Here is a 19,518-nt window from a genome sequence, read left to right as displayed (position 1 = left end):
AAAAAAAGAATAACCCCCAATGACTTCAAAAGGGGATGCTTCTGGTGGTTGGAGGTGTTTTTGATGGCCAAGATTGCAGTGGGTGGGGTATACAAGCTGGGCAGAACTAAATTTTCTTCATAATAAAGAAGTCAGAGGAGCTTGCAGTTAGATTCCTGGGGAAGGAGTCAGGAGCCAGTGAAGTCATGTGCTTTGTGGAGAGGGAAGAGAGAAGACTCCCCATTGGCAATATAGCCTTCGAGAGAAACACAAATGTCAAACGAGTATTTACCAAGTTGTGGGCTATAAGGTATGTGATGTAGAAGCCTCTTCTGCCTCCCTATGCAATTTCTTGTAAAATATTTTTTAAAATAACAAAGCATTCTGCATGCAGTTGGTTTTCCTATGTCTAAAGATGGCAGCAGAAGTCTTAGAATGCCCAGTGAGGGGCTGTGGTAGCATCACTTGCATAAAGGAGGGAGTGGTCGCCACCTCGGCCACATACACACACTGCAGACACAGTTAAAATGGTTCCAAACCACCCTCTGTGCTGTTCTTTGGGAAAGTCTCTTAGTATAGTCATGTCTGAAGAACATTTTGAAGAAATGAGGCTCAGAGGACTGGATCTAAGTTCTAATCTTTCATTTTCTGTGTCAATTTGGGAAACGACAGAGTTTCTATGCAACAGGTTCCTTATTCAAAATATAACACTAACTGTTGCTTTTTCTCCCAAGATTATTAAAATAAATAAGGTGATATAGGTAAAACTGTCCTATACATAAAGGGCATTACTCATTTTTTTCCACTTTTTATTTTGAAATACTTACAGATTCCTAGAAAGTAGGAAAGGTAGTACATAGAGGTCCTGTGAACCCCGTACCCAGTTTCTCTAGATGGTTACATTTTAGGTATCTATAGGACAATATCAAAACCAGGCAACTGACATCAGCACAACGTGAGTGTAAAGTTCTATATCATTTTATCACATGTGTAGATTTATGTAACTACCTCTGCAATCAAGATATGGAACTAGTCCATCACCACAAAGACTTGCCTCCCTTAACAGTCACACCCACCTTCCTCCACACCCCACGACACCTAACTCCTGACAACCACTTATTTGTTGGCTATCTCTATAATATTGTCATTCTGAGATTATATAAAGGGAATCATGTGGTTTTTGACCTTTTGAGATTGGCTTTTTTTCACTCTGCAAAGTGCCCCTGAGGTCTAATCCAAGTTGTTGTTTGTATCCATTTATTGACCATTGGATTCTTTTTATTAGTGAGTAGTATTCCATGGAATGGATGTATTGCAGTTTGTTTAACCATTCACCTATTGTAGAATATTTTGGTTATTTCCACTTTCGGAATATTAGCAATAAAGCTGCTATGAACAATCACCTAAAGATTTTTGTGTGGACATAAGTTTTCATTTCTCTGGGATAAATGCCCAGGGCTGTGATAGCTGGATCATATGTTAAGTGTATGTTTAGTTTATTAAGAAACTGCCAATTTATTTTCTGGAGTAACTTTACCATTTTGCATTCCCACCAGTGACGCGTGAAAGAACCAGTTTCTCCGCATCCTCCCCAGCATTTGGTATTATTGCTATTTTTATCTTACTAATGTGTTTTTATATTATAAAATGTATTCACTATTTGTTCTTAAGTCAAACCCCAGCGTCAATAGATCTTGGACTAGGCACCCATATCTATAGTATGTAAAACAACATTTTTGCTAAGTTTTCCAGGATTCATGAGAGATCAAGCTGGGATTCACATTTGCTTTGGGGACAACCCAGGAGCCTAGTCAACTGTGCTCTGAGGATCTGGGAAGTTTGGTTCACTCTGAAATACATTAGAAAATTTATATGGGGTGGGACTCCCTAGTACCTGGTATCTACATTCCTGTAAGCCATCGTGCAAAGGCCATGCTAGACCAAACTATACCCACCTTCATGTGGGCCCTGGGACTCTAGGGGAAGAGGCCCAGGTTTCTCACTTTGACACACATTAGTGTGTGCTAAGCATCTCATCTGAATGAGGGCCCAGGGTAGCTGGTCAAAATTGCCATGTTTTGGTGATTACGATTTACTAGTAGCTGTTGGTGCCCCTAAGGACTGTTGTTGTTGTTGTTAGGTGCCATTGAGTCAGTTCCGACTCACAGCGACCCTATGCACAACAGAATGAAACACTGCCCAGTCCTGCACCATCCTTACAATCGTTGTTATGCTTGAGCTCATTGTTGCAGCCATCGTGTCAATCCACCTCGTTGAGGGTCTTCCTCTTTTCTGCTGACCCTGTACTCTGCCAAGCATGATGTCCTTCTCCAGGGACTGATCCCTGCTGACAACATGTCCAAAGTATGTAAGACGCAGTCACGCCATCCTTGCCTCTAAGGAGCATTCTGGCCGCACTTCCTCCAAGACAGATTTGTTTGTTCTTTTGACAGTCCATGGTATATTCAATATTCTTCACCAACACCACAATTCAAAGGCATTAACTCTTCTTTGGTCTTCCTTATTCATTGTCCCGCTTTCACATGCATGTGATGTGATTGAAAATATCATGGCTTGGGTCAGGCGCACCTTAGTCTTCAGGGTGACATCTTTGCTCTTTAACACATTGAAGAGGTCCTTTGCAGAAGATTTGCCCAATGCAACGCGTCTTTTGATTTCTTGACTGCTGCTTCCATGGCTGTTGTGGATCCAAGTAAAGTGAAATCCTTGACAACTTCAATCTTTTCTCCGTTTGTTATGATGTTGCTCATTGGTCCAGTTGGCCCTCACAACTGGACCCTAAGGACTGCATCCTTGCAAAGAAAATAACTCCCTCCTAGACTTTTAAAGAAAAGAATCACACCGATAGAAAAGCTCTTTTGTATGCTGGAAACTAAAGCTGTTAATTTGAGCTAGTTTTTCTTAAACTGAAAGTGTTTTGTTTTATTTATTTTGGGAGGTGTGGGTCCTGAACTTTTCAGTTTGCTTAAGGGCCATGCCAAGGCATCCCCTGGCTCCTGCCTGTTTTCTAGCCTTCCTGACCATTCTTTGAGCTATGTAGTAGCTTCAGATAAATTCCTGTTCTGGTTAAGTTATGCAGAGTTGCTTTCCGGTATTTGCTTCTCACTCCTACGACAGAAGGACCATACTTAAACTTTAGATTATGAAATGCATGAAGATTTTTTAGAGCAAGAACAAGATGGTGCTGTACAGTTTGCCAGTTGTCTCTCGATATCCACTCTGCCCTGATTTGTATTCTCCTTGCTGCTTGGCATAGAGGTCTACTATACATTTCCAAGACTCTCTTGCAGTATGTGCCGATGTTCTGGCCAATGAGATTTAAGTGGATTTTTTACGGGATTTCTGGAAAGATCCTTTATGGAAGGATGGGCATGCCCTTATACATCTTCCTACACTGTGTAGCCTAGAGCGTGGACTTGATGGTTGGGATGCGCTAAGAATGGTGGAACAGCAAGATAAAAGGAATTGGGGTCTTTGATGACCACACAGCTACCATGCCAGCCCTAGACTACCTCCATTCAGACTTCTTCTATGTGATATAAAACAAATTCCTATCTTGTCTATGCTTGTGGTAACTGGGGCTTTTCTTGTATACGCAGTCAATCCTAATCTTAATACAGATGATGAAGAAATGGAATGTGGGATTCTGGCAATTAAAAAGTAGTTTCCTAGGGTTTAAAAGAAAGCATAGTTGATTTCCAGCCTCTATGCTTATGAGTATTTTTTTTTTTTTATGCTTATGAGTAGGAATCAACTTGACAGCAATGGGTTTGGTTTTGGTATGCTTATCTCTAGGGCACAATTATGATAGCTACTAGACCGGTCACTAAATCTTGTTACTTAATGTGCTAACAAAGATATTTTGATACAAAAGGTTCCATTTATAATCCTACCTATTTTCTGCATTTAAAACTATTATTCTGAAAAGTGCTTTATAGGCTTCACCAGACTATGTGAGGGATGGAAGGCATCATGCTTAGAAACCACAGTGTCACCCAGCAGGGTTAGCAACATAGCAGCACATAGTTCTTCACCTTAACAGAAGAGCAGAAAGAACTGCCAGCTATCTAAAGCCTGTTTTCCCATTTTAAGACAATGTGGCAAAAGGTAATGTGCCTGGTACAATGCCTGGGATGTAGAGGGCTTTCAACAAATGACTGACCCCTCTTCTCTTTCTGATGAGCTTGAATAGAAGAGTTAAGAGGTGAGCTCCATGGCGACTGGCTTAATTTACAATAGAAAAGGCAGCTCCTGTGAGTTCACTATTCAAACCTCAAAGGCCAGAGTGAGAATGTTGAAAAGTGCTTTCCAGAACTGTGGAGAACTCAGGATCCCTCAAGGAAATAAACAGAGGTCTTTGAGTTTGGTTAGTGCCCTGCTGGTACAGTGGTTAAGAGCTCGGCTGTTAACCAAAAGGTCAGCAGTTCAAATCCAACAGCTGCTCCTTGGAAACTCTATGGGGGAGTTCTACTCTGTCCTAAAGGGTCACTGTGAGTCGGAATCGACTCGACAGCAACAGGTTTTTATGGGTATTAAATGGAGAGGTGATGTACTTAGGATGAGGAGAGAGACAGGAGGAAGGGGATATGGAGAGTGGGAGAGGTGGCTTGTGGCTATATTTAAAATGCACAGACAAACCTTGAAAACATTGTGAGTGAAATAAGTCAGTCACCAAAGGACAAAGACTATATGATTTCACTTTAATGCAATAGGCAAATATACAGAAATCAAAGTTTATTAGTGGTTACCAGGGGTGGTAGGCAGGGAGAAAGGGGGAGTTATTTCTTAGGGGGCACAGAGTTTGTTAATGGTGGTGGAATAATTCAGAAAAGCATAGTGGTAATGCTTGTCAACATGAAGAATGTAATCAATGTCACTGAATTATACATGGAAAAATTGTTGAATTGGCAAATAATAAATATTTATAAAAATAATAAATAATAAAAAAAAGAATACGCCACTTCTTAAGTACTTGCTTTTGAGTACCATGACAAATGAAACAGACCACTAAAAGAAACAGGCATACACTTTAACCATGATAATGTCTTTTTTAAATATCACATCCATTTCTTAAGCCCTTAAAGACTTTTATCATCACTCTTTTACGGTAATGTATCTTATTACCGAATGGGGAAAACTGAACAATAGAGTAAAAGAAATCTGAGGGCCAAGGGTTGAAAGATAGGATTGATCCTGAAATGGAAAAAGCTAAGAAATCACAACGGTGTATATTTATGTATCAGAACAATTCTCCTTGCAATGACCTACTCTGACACATGAGTATAAAAACCTCAGAGCCGAGACACTCAGTGAAATATGGCAGCGATGGTGTCAGGGCTGCAGGGCACCCCAGCACCTGCCTTTCCTGGCTGGGCCTGGTAGGTGAATGGGACCCTAATTTTTTTTTTTTTATCACCAACACCCTGGAGTACACGCAGAGTACTTTGGCATGCCTTCCAAGTTCTGTTCCTGTGCCTTTCCCCTTTTTAGCCACCCCCAAAACCTTCAAATCATAAGCCAACTGTTGGAGAAACCGTATTTGGGAAAAGGTAGGAAAGTCTTTCTAACATTCTAATTCTTTCTTCCTTCCCGTCTCCCAATTTCAGCCCCATCTGTGGAAAGACAATAGTTAATGAACATTTGTGCCAGGCACTGTGCTAAGTAACCACTTTTTATATATTCCTTTAATACAGCAGAGCCCTAGTGGCACAGTGGTTAAGAGTTCGGCTGCTAACCAAAAGGTCGGTAGTTTGAATTCATCAGCCAGCTCCTTGGAAACTCTATGGGGAGGTTCTATTCTGTCCTATAGGGTCGCTATGAGTCGAAATTGACTCAATGGCAGTGGGTTTGGGTTTTCTTGTTTTTGTTTAAATACAGCAATCCTATAGGTAGTATTATTAGTATTATGCCCATTTTATAGATGAGGAAACTGAAGACCAGACAGCCTAGGTAACTATTGTTAAGTGACAAAGCAAGAGAATGGCAGAGCTGGCTTGGACCAGGCCCTTTCTTACATCTAAGCTCGTGCTGTTGACTACTCCCCCAACTGCCCGCCCCCAGGGTCTCAGACACTTTGCAGCTGGGATAGAACTTGGCTCTGCCGCTGCCCATGTAACCCACAGGATCAGCTGGTGATATCTGCCAGTAGGTTAGGGGTCATCAAATGCGTATTCTTCCTACCAGGGTAGGGTGGCACCATGGCCTTGATGATAAGTCTTTAATATAGCATGTGCCCCCTAGTTATTAATTCATGTAACAAATGAACAAACTGAGGATTCTGGTTCATTGGGTTCTAGGTATTCACGGATTTAGTGTATTATTTTTTCTTGATTCTCTCTGATTATTTTAACTTTCATCCTCTTTGTGCTTTTCTCTGACTCTTCTCATCTCCTCACCTTTTAGGCGAGGTTGATGCATTTTAGCTCCTTTTTCCTCTTTTCCTGTAGCTTCTATGCTCACAGTCAGCTGCTCTGACAGGAATCCATGTACGATAAGCACCTCCTAGCAATAATGGCCACCATTTGAGCACTAAGTTTGCACCTGATGTTCTAACATAATTAATACGCTTAATCCTCACCACAAAGCTGACTAGAAGACTGGGACTGGACAAAGTACCCACACCCAGAAACCGTAGGACAGAGACTCAGGCTCATCTCTCACACAACACCCCTTTCTCTTGGCCACAGTACCTTCCTTCCTGTGAACAAGACATCAAAAGATAATCCTGCTTCCCTCCTCAACGAGTCACCTATTTCACTACCTTCCCTTCCCCTTACCCCAGTTTCACCATTAGGTTTCCTTGCCCCATAGGGTTTCTTTGGCTGTACTATTTAGAGCAACAGATTGCTAGGTCTTTCTCCTGGGTAGGTTTGAACCATAGACCTTCCGGTTAGCAGCCAAGTATTTAACCACTGTGCCACCTGGGGTCCTTTCACCATTAGGGAGAAGGAAAGCATGATCTTCGCATATTCAGGTAGCTAAGTCTTGGTAATTTGAGACAACTGGGGAATGTGTATAGGGACATCTCATTGCTGGAGGGGTGGGAAGGGGTGAACTCTGGCTTTACGGGTGCCCTCTGCTTGGCTCTGATAAGGTTTGCGTGAAGGGTGGGCCAGACAGAGGCCTTAGGATTGTTCTAGGGACTGAGTACAGAAGAGAGTGATGTGGGCTTTAAGAGCTGCGGTGTTTCTGCGCTGAAACGAGAACCTTCCCACTTAACGAACTGAATGTCCTTGCTACACAGTGTAATGCACCCAGCAGGGGAGAACACCTCAAATGATGCGCAAGCAAATTTAAAAGGGAAAATGATGACACAGGGCTTAATGGAATGGACAGTGCTGCAATACAGCCACAACGCCAAAGCCTGGGCCTAAATGAAAGCTCTCACCAAGGAGGAAAAGTGGATCTGACTCAGTGCTTGTTCCCATTTCCCCCAAGGCAGTGGGGTTTCCATTAAATGCTGTTGTGTCCTGATTACAGCGGTGTGTGGGGAGAAAGAGGAAGGCAGGAGGGCTGACAGGCAACCTTCACAGATACTGAATTTTCTGTTCGTGAAAATATTGCTTTTGTGTGTGTGTGTGTGTGAACTGGTATTCCTTCCCCCTGTAGGTCAGGAGTATGCGGGCTTGAGTGGGTTCAGGGTGAAGAGGAGCCACACTTTCTAAATACCTGGTCTCAGCTGTTGCAGGTAGCCTAATTCCTGAGGCAGGGACATTTCCTTTGAGGTTTGCTATCCTTCCTCCCTCCCTCCCTCCCTCTCTCCCTGCTCTAGTAGGAATGCGTAGTTCTTAGCTGCTGTCAGTTGACTCCGACTCATGGTGACCTTTTGTACAACAGAACAAATCAGTGCCCGGGCCTGCCTCATCCTCGTGATTGCCGCCATGTTCGTGCCCATTAGTGTGGCTATTTTGGCAATCCATCTCACCACGGGTCTCCTTCGCCCCCGCTGGCCCTCTACTTCACCAAACATGATGTTCTCCTTCAGTAACTGATCCCTCTATGACATGCCCTAAGGAGCCCTGGTGGTGCAGTGGTTAAAGTGATCAACTGCTAACGGAAAGGTCGCTGGTTCAAAACCACCAGTGGCTCCTCAGGAACAAGATGTGGTAGTCTGCTTCCATAGGGATTTACAGCCTTGGAAACCCTACGAGGTCACTATGAGTCAGAATCAATTCTACGGCAGTGTTTCTTTCTTTCTTTTTTTTTTTTAATCATGTGCCCAAGGAGCCCTGGTGGTGCAGTGGTTAAGAGCTTGGCTGCTAACTGAAAGGTAGGCAGTTTGAACTCACCAGCTGCTCTGGCGGAAAATGACGTGGCAGTCTGCTTCCGTCAAGATTTACAGCCTTGGAAACCCTATGGTGCAGTTCTACTCTGTCCTGCAGGGTTGTTAGGAGCTGGAATCCACTTGACAGCAATGTGTTTGGGAGCCCTGCTGGTGCAGTGGTTAAGTGCTTGGCTGTTAACCAAAAGGTCAGTGGTTTGAACCTACCAGCCATTCTGCAGGAGAAAGATATGACAGTCTGCTTCCGTAAAGATTACAGCCTTAACTCTATGGGGTAGTTCTACTCTGTCCTATAGGGTTGCTATGAGTTGTAATTGACTTTACAGCAATAGGTTTGGTTTTGGTTTATCATGTGTCCTAATCAAGCGAGTCAGGCAATATTCAGGTGTGATCCATTGGGTTTTCTTTGGCTAATTTTCAGGAGTAGGTTGCCAGGCCTTTCTTCCTAATCTGTCTTAGTCTGGAAGCTCCGCTGAAACCTGTCTACCTTTGGTGACCCTGCTGCTATGTGAAATATGGGTGACATAGCTTCCAGCATCATAATAACACAAAAGCCACCATGGTACGACAAACAGAGATGGGTGGTAGTGCTCTGCTACAGGGGGAGAAATACAGTCCAGAAGCTCTTGAGTGGAAGGAGTTGGTTACAGAGAGGTGGCCAGCAGGACAAGTGCATCTGGAGTGATGACCTCCAAGCACCCTCCCTCCTAAGACCTTGTCAGAGCACGGTGAGGTCATTTTATGTTGAAACCTTCAGATGCCAGCAACCGTCTATCTCCGTGGAAATTTTCAACCCCAAGAGTGGGGATGTGAAGGGAAAGCACCATCATTATCAGAGGATTGTAAAGAAACTCGGCTCAGTTGGTCAAGCTGACCCCACCATCTGGCACAAACTCCTGGCCATCGCCCACGTTCCAATTCACCAGCTCTTGGCAGCAATCCAAACATCCTTTCTGGTGTTGTGTTTAACCTGGTAAGGATCTGTCTGTATTTTCCTCCAGAATCCTGAGTGACCAGCCAAAGGCATACTTTGCGTCAGAGGCTTGTCTGGAGCCAGAATTGAAGCGTGCTGGCACCAGGCTCAGGGCTTTCTGTACCTACTGCTCTGGTAAAATGCAGAAAGACAAAGGCCAGAAACTGGAAGGGCACCTTCTCCCCATGAGCCTGACAATAATTTGCCTTTATTTATTATTTGAAATATACTTGCAATGTGGATGCCAATTATTGATTCCTTCCTCCAGAGCAAATCCAGTTACCAGTGTGAGCAGGGCCAGAACCTGGCTTTGAGTTGCTTTATGATTCTCTTGCATTCCTCTCCTGCCAGGTGAAAACCCAACACACACGCACAGGTGGTGCTCAAACGTCTTCTGAATAAAAGAGGATGGAGGGTCAGGGACCACATGCTCTTGTTTTCATGGGCTGCAGCATCATTTATATAGCACAGAATTTCCGAGAAAAAGTTTTTTTTTTTTTTTTTCAGAGGCTGAAGGGAAAGCGTATGGACTTTTAACCCCCTCTCTGTTTTAACTAAAAAGATGTGTCATGGAAAAGAAGAGTATCTAGATGTCAAAGGTTACTTTTTCAGTGTGAATCTAAATTCGATGAGCAGGAACGTGCTTTAGCCTTGCAAACTCGCGTAAATATGTGAACTTGGAAAATCATGCAGGTCAGGCTCTCAAGAGTCTCTTTACTCTCATTCTACAGCCCTCCCTGAATACAATGAAGTCCAGGAGATCAGCATAAAACCAGGCTTCTGAGATCACCCACTCTTTCCTGCAGGGAAATGGAGAATCTCAAGCCTGGCTGCACATTAGAACCACTCAGGGGCTTTTAAAAAATATTGATGCCTAGTCCTCAGGCCCAGAAAATGTGATTCAATTATTCTTGGGTAGGACCCAAACATGGGCTTTTTTGGAAAGTTAGAGAGGAACCCTTATTGAAAAGCACTGGTGAAAAAGTGTAACATCCATATAGTGATGTGCACAAATCTTCAGCACCCAGCTTGATGAATTTTTACAACTGAGTATCCCTGAAAAGTGGCTGCAAACAGTTAACGCCATTATTGCCAACTGAAAGGTTGGTGGTTTGAGTTTACCCAGAGGCGCCTCAGAAGAGAGGCCTGGTGACCTACTTCTTAAAAATCAACCTATGGAGCACAGTTCTACTCTGTTCTACTCCCTTGGGTCAGAAATGCCTCCACGGCAACGGGTGGGTTACCTCTGAAACACCCCACCCAGATCAAGATACAGAACATCGTCATCACCCCAGAAGTCTTAGCACAGGATTTTTTAAATTAAGTTTTTTTTTGAAAAAAAATACTAACATTCTACAAGTTGCAAGAGTATAATAACGTTTTATGTTTCGTGAATTATATCTCAATTTTTAAAAAGAGCGTAGCAATAAACTCAGCAAGGGTACTTAAAAAAAAAATCCCCTGTTGATTTTAATATGCAGGCTCAAAAAAACCAGACCCGTTGCAACAATTCCAACTCGTAACGGCCCCATAGGGTTTCCAAGGAGTGCCTGGTGGATTCGAACTGCTGACCTTTTGGTTAGCAGCCAAACTCTTAACCACTGCACCACCAGGGCTCCAGTATGCAGACACAATTAACTAAATTAAGTTGCTGCTTTCACCACACTTCTGGCCATGGAAATCCTGCAATAAATCATGGACTTAAGGTTTTAATATTCTAGGTAGCTAATTTCTAGTATTTCTCAGGGTTTCATTAACATAAAAATAAATGTCAGCCTTCTTAAATGCAATTAGTTTTACTGCATGGTGATTGCTTCTGTAACTTTTCATGCATTGTTTATGATTCACAACCTTCCCTTTTCCCAATTATATATGGAGTAGGGTAGCCCTTTTTGCAATAAACATGATACGTGTTATGTGTACTTGAATAAAATAAAGGTGGATATTGTGCTAATTCTTTGTGGATGACTACTGATCAACGGTGGTGAGAGACATAAAACCTGGAGCCATCCGCAGTTAAGAGGGCAAAGATGTGTGAAAAGCAAGAGTCTGAAGAGCAAAAAACAAAAATGAACACAATCATGTCCAGGCCTGGTGGAAAGGTGCAGATTACAGGAACCAAGCTGAGTTATTAGCTTGGAAGGCCAGCAGGAGAAATTTTGTGAGATGTAATGGGAAGGGAGGGCCACGAAGGGGAAAAAAATGAACCTTGGGAACCCCGGGGCTCTAGAGAGCAGGTTTGGCTGGAGTCAAGGAGCTGTGCTCAGAGGCTGAGACAGAAGACTAAGGCTGACCTGGACAGGGGCTAAGAAGTACAGCTGCTGTGCAAAGTTTTGAACTTGTGCCCTAGACAAGTGCCTGGCAGAGCTGGTGAGTGGAGCTGAAGTTGCATCCACCTGGAGAGGGCACCTTATTTTAATTTGTACAAAGGCTGCATATTGGCTTGCAGCAGCTCTGGGGGCAATGCTGGGTAATGCTGGACTCTGCCCATGTTCTGTATCTGACTTCTGGCCTCTTTACACATAGCTCCAAGGAGCTCTAGTGACACAACAGTTAAGTGCTAGGCTGCTAAGCAGAAGGTTGGCCTTTCGAACCCACCAGCTGCTCCAAGGGAGAAAAGACCTGGTGATCTGCTCCTGTAAAGATTTCAGCCTAGGAAACCCTATGGGGCAGTGTTATTCTGTCCTATAGGGTCACCATGAGTCAAAATCAACTCCACACCACACAACATACATACATCTACTCCTCACTTATTGACTATTTCGTTACCTGACATTTTGCATTTACAACAATAATAAAAATGTACTATCCAACTGTTTTGTGCATTGATGATGTATGTCTGGCAGTAACGAACACCAAGGTGTGAGGCAAGAGTAATGCTGGCTGTGATGGTAAGGTTATGTGTCAACTTGTCTGGGCCATAATTCTCAGTGGTTTGGCAGTTACGTAATGATGTAATTTGACAGTTATGCAATGATATAATCTGGCAGTTATGTAATGATGTAGTCATTCTCCGTTTTGTGATCTGATGCGGTCATCCTCCATTTTCACATACAATCGATTTTCACATAATGACCTGGTCTTTGGAACCTAACCATGTTGATAAGTGAGGAATGGGTATAGTTTCTGTGAAGCAATTCCTTACATAACAACGAAGCCACTCTTCCATTTGAAACAACAAGGTGAGTGGTACATGAATCAGATGCAGCTCTACAGAGGAAGGTTTTGAGGTGATGCTCACGACCCAGATGAAAGAGGAGAATCTCCTTTAATTCCTCCAGTGGTGGCAGAAGACAGGCCTCATGGTGGATACAAGGAACAGCCTGTGTGAGGCCATCTCTGCCCCCAGAAGTGACCAAAGAGTCTAAAAACGAGAAACCCATCACTTGAGCTTGGCACCCCAAACTCAAATGTTTAGCCAATAATAGTTCTCCTCAAGACAAGTAACCAATTCCTATGTCTTGTTTTTTTGATTTGTTTGTTTTTAGTTTTGGTTACATAAGATTTTGATTTTCAGGTAACTTTTTAAGTTTAGCAAAAGAAAGAATATGACTACATGAATTTGGTAACTCAGTGTGGTAAAACAAATTATAACGCATCTGCGTACTGAAGTCTACCTCTTTGAATTTAGTGATGAGTCATATTCACTAAGATTGTTCCCTAACAGAACTAAGCTTTAAAATGGGATAATTGCTCTGTTCTAAAACAAAAGCATAAAAATGGGAAATGAGCAGAGTGAGCTTTTGAAATCTAATTTCACATGTGGTTTTAGTTTACACAGTGTTTATATTTTGCAAACCTCAGCCTGTTTGCACACACACACAAGTACACAAAATAACCAGAATGCGTCCCTCTTCTTTATTTATCCATGGAGTTCTATTCTTGGATTCTGTTAGTCTCTCCCTGCATTGCACTGCTTGTGGATGAAGCACCTGGGAGCTTCTAGCTTCAGAGCGGGAGAATACTTTTGGAAACTTGAAACCTTCAAGTAAGTACCCTGAAGTGGCAGAACAGTAAGTAAGTACTTAGGGGAAACCGAGGAGAGGACTTGGGGAGCGTGGACTGGCAGATTCACCTCTCCAGTTCTGCACGTAGTTTGTCTACAACGAGACAGGCTTCTTCCCACTCCCATTTCAGTTCTGAGCTGCCGGAAGCGATGGGCTGACCTAGGACTGCTCTTTGCTCTGGGCCCAGAGGGGATGAATACAGTTCCAAGAGCAAATATAAAGCTTGTTCACTTGGATCTGATTATATCTGTGTGTTCTCTCACCTCCACTTAGTTGGGTACCCCAGAGTTGTTAACACAGAGGAAAAAAGTGAAAGTAATGGCTTTAAGACAACAAAACACAGTATTGTAAAACGGACCACTGACACAGTCTTACCTTAAATAGACTTCTGTGCAGGGGGAAAAAAGACCCTGGCGAGTATGCAAGGAGAAATATGATGACAGTGCTGTTCTCCAACCAGCGCTTACCAGGGAGGAAAGGGATGGGAATGCAGGCTGAAGTGAAACGAGGCGACCGCCCGCCGGTGCCGGGCCAGCCTCTTACCGTAGTGCGGGATGATGGCCCAGGCCATGGCTGAGGCGTAGATGCCACCGATCATCCAGAACATGCAGAGCCAGCTCAGGTGTTCGCCCCGCTTCTCCCGGGCCAGAACTTCCGCAAAGTAGGAGAACACGGTGGGGATGGCTCCTCCAATCCTGCCAAGAGGTACAGCGAATGCATGAACGTGGGGCCTGTGCAGCCAGGGTGAGACGCAAAGGACAGAGCCCAGGCAAGTTCTAACTCTGCTCACTGCAGAGACCCTCCCTGTCCCAGCGTATTGAGTAAATGTATCTTTCCCTCATTTATAACTTTAATATTATACTTGCCATGCTTATTATCCCTCCCAAACTTGAAACCTGCGATGAAGATATGCCCTACTTACGTGATTTATAGAAACTAGGTGGCACAGTTTGTGCTGGACTGCTAACCTAAAGGTTGGCGGTTCGAACCCACCCAGCACTGCTGCAGAAGAAAGTCTTGGTAGTCTGCTTCTGTCAAAATCACAGCCAAGAAAGCCCTGTGGAGCAGTTCTATTCTGTAGCACATGGGGCCGCCATGAGTCAGAAGTAACTTGATGCACCCACCAACAACAACAGCAAGTCTGAGATTCAGGTGGGCTTTCTGCTTAGTGTTAAATTTATAACAAAATAAAATAACTTGGTATAATCTAGTGAACATTAATCTACTTTTAAAAAGATACTTTGATATGTCCCTTCCATGACATGGAGACTTGGGAAAAAGCTTCAAACACCTCTTCAGGGCCATCTGCAGTCAGTACTCACGCTCTGCTACCAGAGAGCACTTGGTCCTTCAGCCTAGTCACGTTCTTGTGTTGACAAACAAAGGACAATGGCGTTGCTCCCTCATTTGTTCTGGTCCCAACCCATTGCTGAGTAAGTACAATGTGAAAGGGACACTGGTGGAAACGAATAAGAAGCTGCTGGTTTCGATACCAACAGAACGGGGTATGATGCTTCCTTCCAGTAGGAGCTACTTGTAAGAGCTGCTGACCAAGCTCTGGAGAGATGATAGTAATGGTGACTTCTTCTCAGACATCCTCCATTAAAGGTTCTCAAATGAGGGCCCAAGGAATTAAAATTTTGTTTGTTCTAGGGAGATGGGGTATAGAATTCATCAGAATTTCAAATAGATCTTGACTCCAAAATTTTATGAACCACTGCCTCAGAGAGTAAGGTAGTATGGAAAAACATTACTTATTATCCTGCCAGGCAACTTGTGAATTCTTTAAAAAAAAAAAATGCAAGCAACAATATAAACAGATTGTGGAGACAATACCTAGTAATACAGTTAAAAAGTACGCACTAATACGTTTATGTTCAGGTTTCTGTAAGGTAAATTGCTATTGACATTTCATGTAAATATGATGTCAAGGCATAGAACATGTGTTAATCTATTTAGCAAGAACTGATCTTTTTTTTATAGTCTTTGAGATGATAAAGACGTATTGGCAATGACCTTAGCAAATGCAATTTAGGGGAATACCATATTTGTAGCAAACTGGATGTACTAAATGGACCACAGGATTTGTAAGGTCACTCTGTAGCAGCTGGTAGGTTCAAATACGGAATCATTTCATGAGTTTGCCCCTGTAGTAGTTAATCACCACTGGATATAGGCACCTCTTAGGCCAGTGTTTTTCAAACTATGGGTTGCAAAATTAATTTAGTAAGCTTTAAACTGCATTTAAAAACATTAAATAGAAATAAAAATACTTGAGTGCAAACCAGATAATAAGGGTAAGTATTGTTTCATGAAACTTGTGTTTCTGTTGTATAGATATTTACTATATGTACAGTGGGCTGCAGTCCCAGGGTAGTGCAAACAGTTAATATGCTTGGCTGATAACCACACGATTGGGTGAAAGGTTGGTGGTTCAAGTCCACCCGGAGGCACCTCGAAAGAAAGGCCTGGTGATCTGCTTCTGAAAAAATCAGCCATTGAAAACCCTATGGAGCACAGTTCTACTCTGACACACATGGGGTCGCTATGAGTTGGAATTGAATGGATAGCAACTGTTTTCTTTTACTGGTAAAATGTGTTACAAGTGTTTCAGCGTGAGAATTGCTATTAAAAGAATTTAAAAAAATCACTAACTTACACCTGTTCTTCTGAACTATGAATGCAGTTGTTCTACTAAAATCCCTAGAAGTATGTATCCCTGTGACTTCAAATGCAGCACATGGCAATTTAGAACCACTCATCCACAGGGGTAGCTAACCAAGTTCAAGTCCATCAATCAAACCCTCCGGCAAGAAAGGAATGCATATGATGGGTTGTCAGAGCTGGTTGTATAGCCTAGATGACTAGGCAATTCTCTTGCCTGGCTTCTTTTTGTTTTTGCCTGGCTTCTTCTTCTTCTTTTTTTTTAAATTATGCTTTAGGTGAAGGTTTACAGAGCCAGTTAGTTTCTCACTCAATAGTTTATACACAAATAGTTCCACAACATTGGTTGCAATCCCCACAATGCGTCAGCACTCTCCCCATTACCACCCTGAGTTATCCATTTCTATTTGTCCCATTTTCCCACCTTCACTTTTTGGCATATGTTGTCCTTTTGGTTTCATGTGGATGATTGTTCTAAGGAACACTTTTCTCTTGTGTGTTGTTGTTTATTTATAGGCCTGTCTATTATTTGGCTGAAAGGTGACTCTGGGTTTGGCTTCAGTTCCAAGTTACAATGGTGTCTAAGGGCCATAGTCTTGAGGGTTCCTCCAACCTCTCTCAGACCAGTAAATTTGGTCTTTTTTATGAATTTGAATTTTAGTCTACATAGATATATATATTTTTTCCCTCTGTAACCAGGGCTTTGTATTGTGATCCTGGTCAGGACGGTTGGTAGTGGTAGCAGGGCACCATCTAGTTCTTCTGGTCTCAGGCTTGTGGACATTTTGATTCATGTGGGCCACTAGTTCTCTGGATTAATTGCTTCCTTGAGTCTTTGGTGTTCTTCAGTCTCCTTTGCTCCGGAGGGAAAGAGACCAACAGCTGTATCTTAGATGGCTGCTCACAAGCTTTTAAGAACCTAGACGCTACTTACCGTAGTAGGAGTAGAACATTGTCTTTATGTCAACTCACCTAGATTTTGCCTGGCTTCTTGAGGACTCATACTACAAACATCTAGTGCTGTTCATTCATTTAAAACAAAACAAATTGTTTAAGAACTTATTATCAACTCACTTTTGAATAGGACACAGTCCCCTGTCCTTTCATAGTTCAAATTATAGCTGATAAAGCAGCAGAAAAAGTAAAAATGGAGTTTTTTGAACATTCTACTTTGCAAGATTCACACATTGCATGCCTCACACTCATTCTGGGAACTTTCCCTATTGTCAAAAGACTCAACTTCTCCTGGATATTCATTCACAGCATGACGGAAATCTCTAAGAAGGGGTTAACTGCAGGTTATGACAGGAACTGGCAAAAGATGGCGAGCCAGTAGTTTACGTGAGTTGGAAGCAGCAAAACGGCAGGAGAAAATACTCCATGAGAAAGGTGTATTAGCTCTTAGAGTCTGTAGGTAGGCTCTGCTTTCCCTTCCATCCCCTCCTCAAGCTGGTCTCTGTAGCCCACTTCAGTAGATGGTTCTTGTTGTTAGCTGTCATTGAGTCACCCCCTACTAATGGCAAAACCCATACACAAGGAACAAAATGCTCTCCTGTTGTGATTCATTGGCTGATTTTGGAAGTAGACTGCCAGGCCTTTCTTCCTAATCCATCTTAGTCTGGAAGCCCCTCTGAAACCAGTTCAGCATCACAGCAATAAGCAAACCTCCACTGTCAGGGATACTGGCTGCATATGAGGTGCATTGGCAGGAAATCAAATTCGGCATCCCTCATGGAAGGCGAGAATTCTACCACTGAACCACCAACGACCTCTCAGTAGATGCATTACAGTCCAACTGCAATATACACAAGGTAAGATGGGGTCTTGAACCTACAGCTGCATCATTTTCCCCACAATGTGGACTTATGCAGTGCAGACATTCTGTATCATGATCTGCAGCCTCTGTGGTGAGGCGGGGCCACAGGAACAATACTGGGGAAGAGGGTAGCACAGTACATGCATACAGGGACAGTCTACAATATTCACCCTTCATCTCTCCAGTAGTTGATCTATTTGCTCACCTATTTTCCAGATAATTTCCAGGGATTCTTAAACTTGAGTAAGCCTAAGCGTCACCTCCAGCACTTATTAAAAATGCTTATTTCTGGGTTTCAACCCCAGAGATTCTGGTTTTTGCACCCTAGAAATCTGCATTCTTACAAGTATCCCTGATGCATCTGTGGTGGGTGGTTTAGGGGCCCCACTTTGAGAAGTATCGGGTCAGGCCAACAACGCTGACTGACAGTTGGTCTGGGCCCTTCCAGCTGGCTTGGCATTGGGTTACTAAGGGCTGCACTTCCCTCAGAAACTTGGTGGCTCAGCCACAGAAGACAGATGCATTCATCTTTCTTTGGTTGACTGAGTTAATTAGAAGGAAGGCCTTGGTTTACTTTTTCAGCCTCCCTGTTCTCAGGCTCCTTGTGCCTCTTTTCATCTGGAAGAATAGGAGGATGCTCCCAAGGGAGTGAAGTCCTCTCTGAAGCTCTCTCAGTTTGCACCTAAACTAACACTTCAGTGTAGACTTGTTCTCCATCATGCCTCCCTTCTTGCCTTTAACCTGAACAACTGGAGTGGGTTATGGCATATTCAAATCAATACTAACATGAGCCCCAAATAGCTGCTGGTCCCTTAAGCGACAGTTTAAGAAAAGGAACTTTAATTTGGATTCAGCTCAGTTAAAAGGACACAGTCCTTGAAACATAGCAGATGAAAAAATTTGACAATGTTCTAAACAGATTTAAAATGATTTCATTACAATGCATAACATTAGTGGGAAATAAAATGTCTGAGTCACAATTATTTAGTACTACTCCTTTTGTCATTCCTTTTGTCATTATATGTGAAGAATCCATTTCTCTGCTCCATAAAGTCCCAGGCCCCTAATGTGGGGTATTACTTTTCAATGCATAAAAGAGTCCCAGTTTTTTTACCGACTTTTCACCTCCTAATTAACGTTCCATCAGGGTTCTGGATGTTCCATGTGTAACAGCTATAACTCATACTTTGTGAAGGCACAATTGCATGCCAAGATATGCCAGACCCTTCTGAATGCAGATAAATGTACTCCCAAAACCCAGCCAGTGCCCCACGGTAGCTAAAATTGCAGGTGGAAGACTGCAGACTTGCTTGTTAGTTTTAAACAAACCACTGTCGCATTAAGAGAATACCAACGTTTAGGGGTTGATAATCAGTCCAGCTTGTTTTGATTTAATGCCTCTTTTTTAAGGTGGTTACTTGGCATGAATGTCTCTCAGTATCTGTCTGTAAAGCTGACTGCAAGGAACTCTAATACCAAGGGATAAATGAGTCTGAAGACTGAGGGATTCTATTTAAATCCTTTGCATAGTTCTTCGGACTCAAGAGACCTATAAAACAACTGAGGCATTCACATTTCTCATTGCAGGATGATCATCTATTTTGGGGAAGACATTATCCCTCCTCTCCCTGTGACGTTCTTTAAGCAGAGGGAAAACATCACAACTTGCTGGAATGTTAACTATTACAAGTGTTTCATATCCCATCAGAATGCTTATACATTGTTTACTCTAGACTGAAGACTCTTTGAAGGTAGGTACTATATCTTTAATTATCTT

At 42.8% G+C, this 19,518-nt stretch overlaps 1 protein-coding gene across 3 annotated transcripts in view; it reads right to left on the bottom strand.

The window, feature by feature from the left end:
* The window catches only part of SV2C (synaptic vesicle glycoprotein 2C), a 265,178-nt gene that overhangs the window by 113,703 nt on the left and 131,957 nt on the right, over nt 1-19,518 (bottom strand). For all 3 annotated transcript variants that reach the window (XM_003408105.4, XM_064273297.1, XM_064273300.1), the window contains one exon: nt 13,805-13,956. In XM_003408105.4, coding sequence (XP_003408153.1) covers nt 13,805-13,956 — 152 coding nt within the window. The remainder of the gene's footprint in view (nt 1-13,804; nt 13,957-19,518) is intronic.

Source organism: Loxodonta africana, chromosome 2 (assembly GCF_030014295.1).
Source record: "Loxodonta africana isolate mLoxAfr1 chromosome 2, mLoxAfr1.hap2, whole genome shotgun sequence".
Taxonomy (NCBI): domain Eukaryota; kingdom Metazoa; phylum Chordata; class Mammalia; order Proboscidea; family Elephantidae; genus Loxodonta; species Loxodonta africana.
Note: the sequence above shows the minus strand (reverse complement) of the source record. Positions and strands in the feature narration are given on the sequence as shown.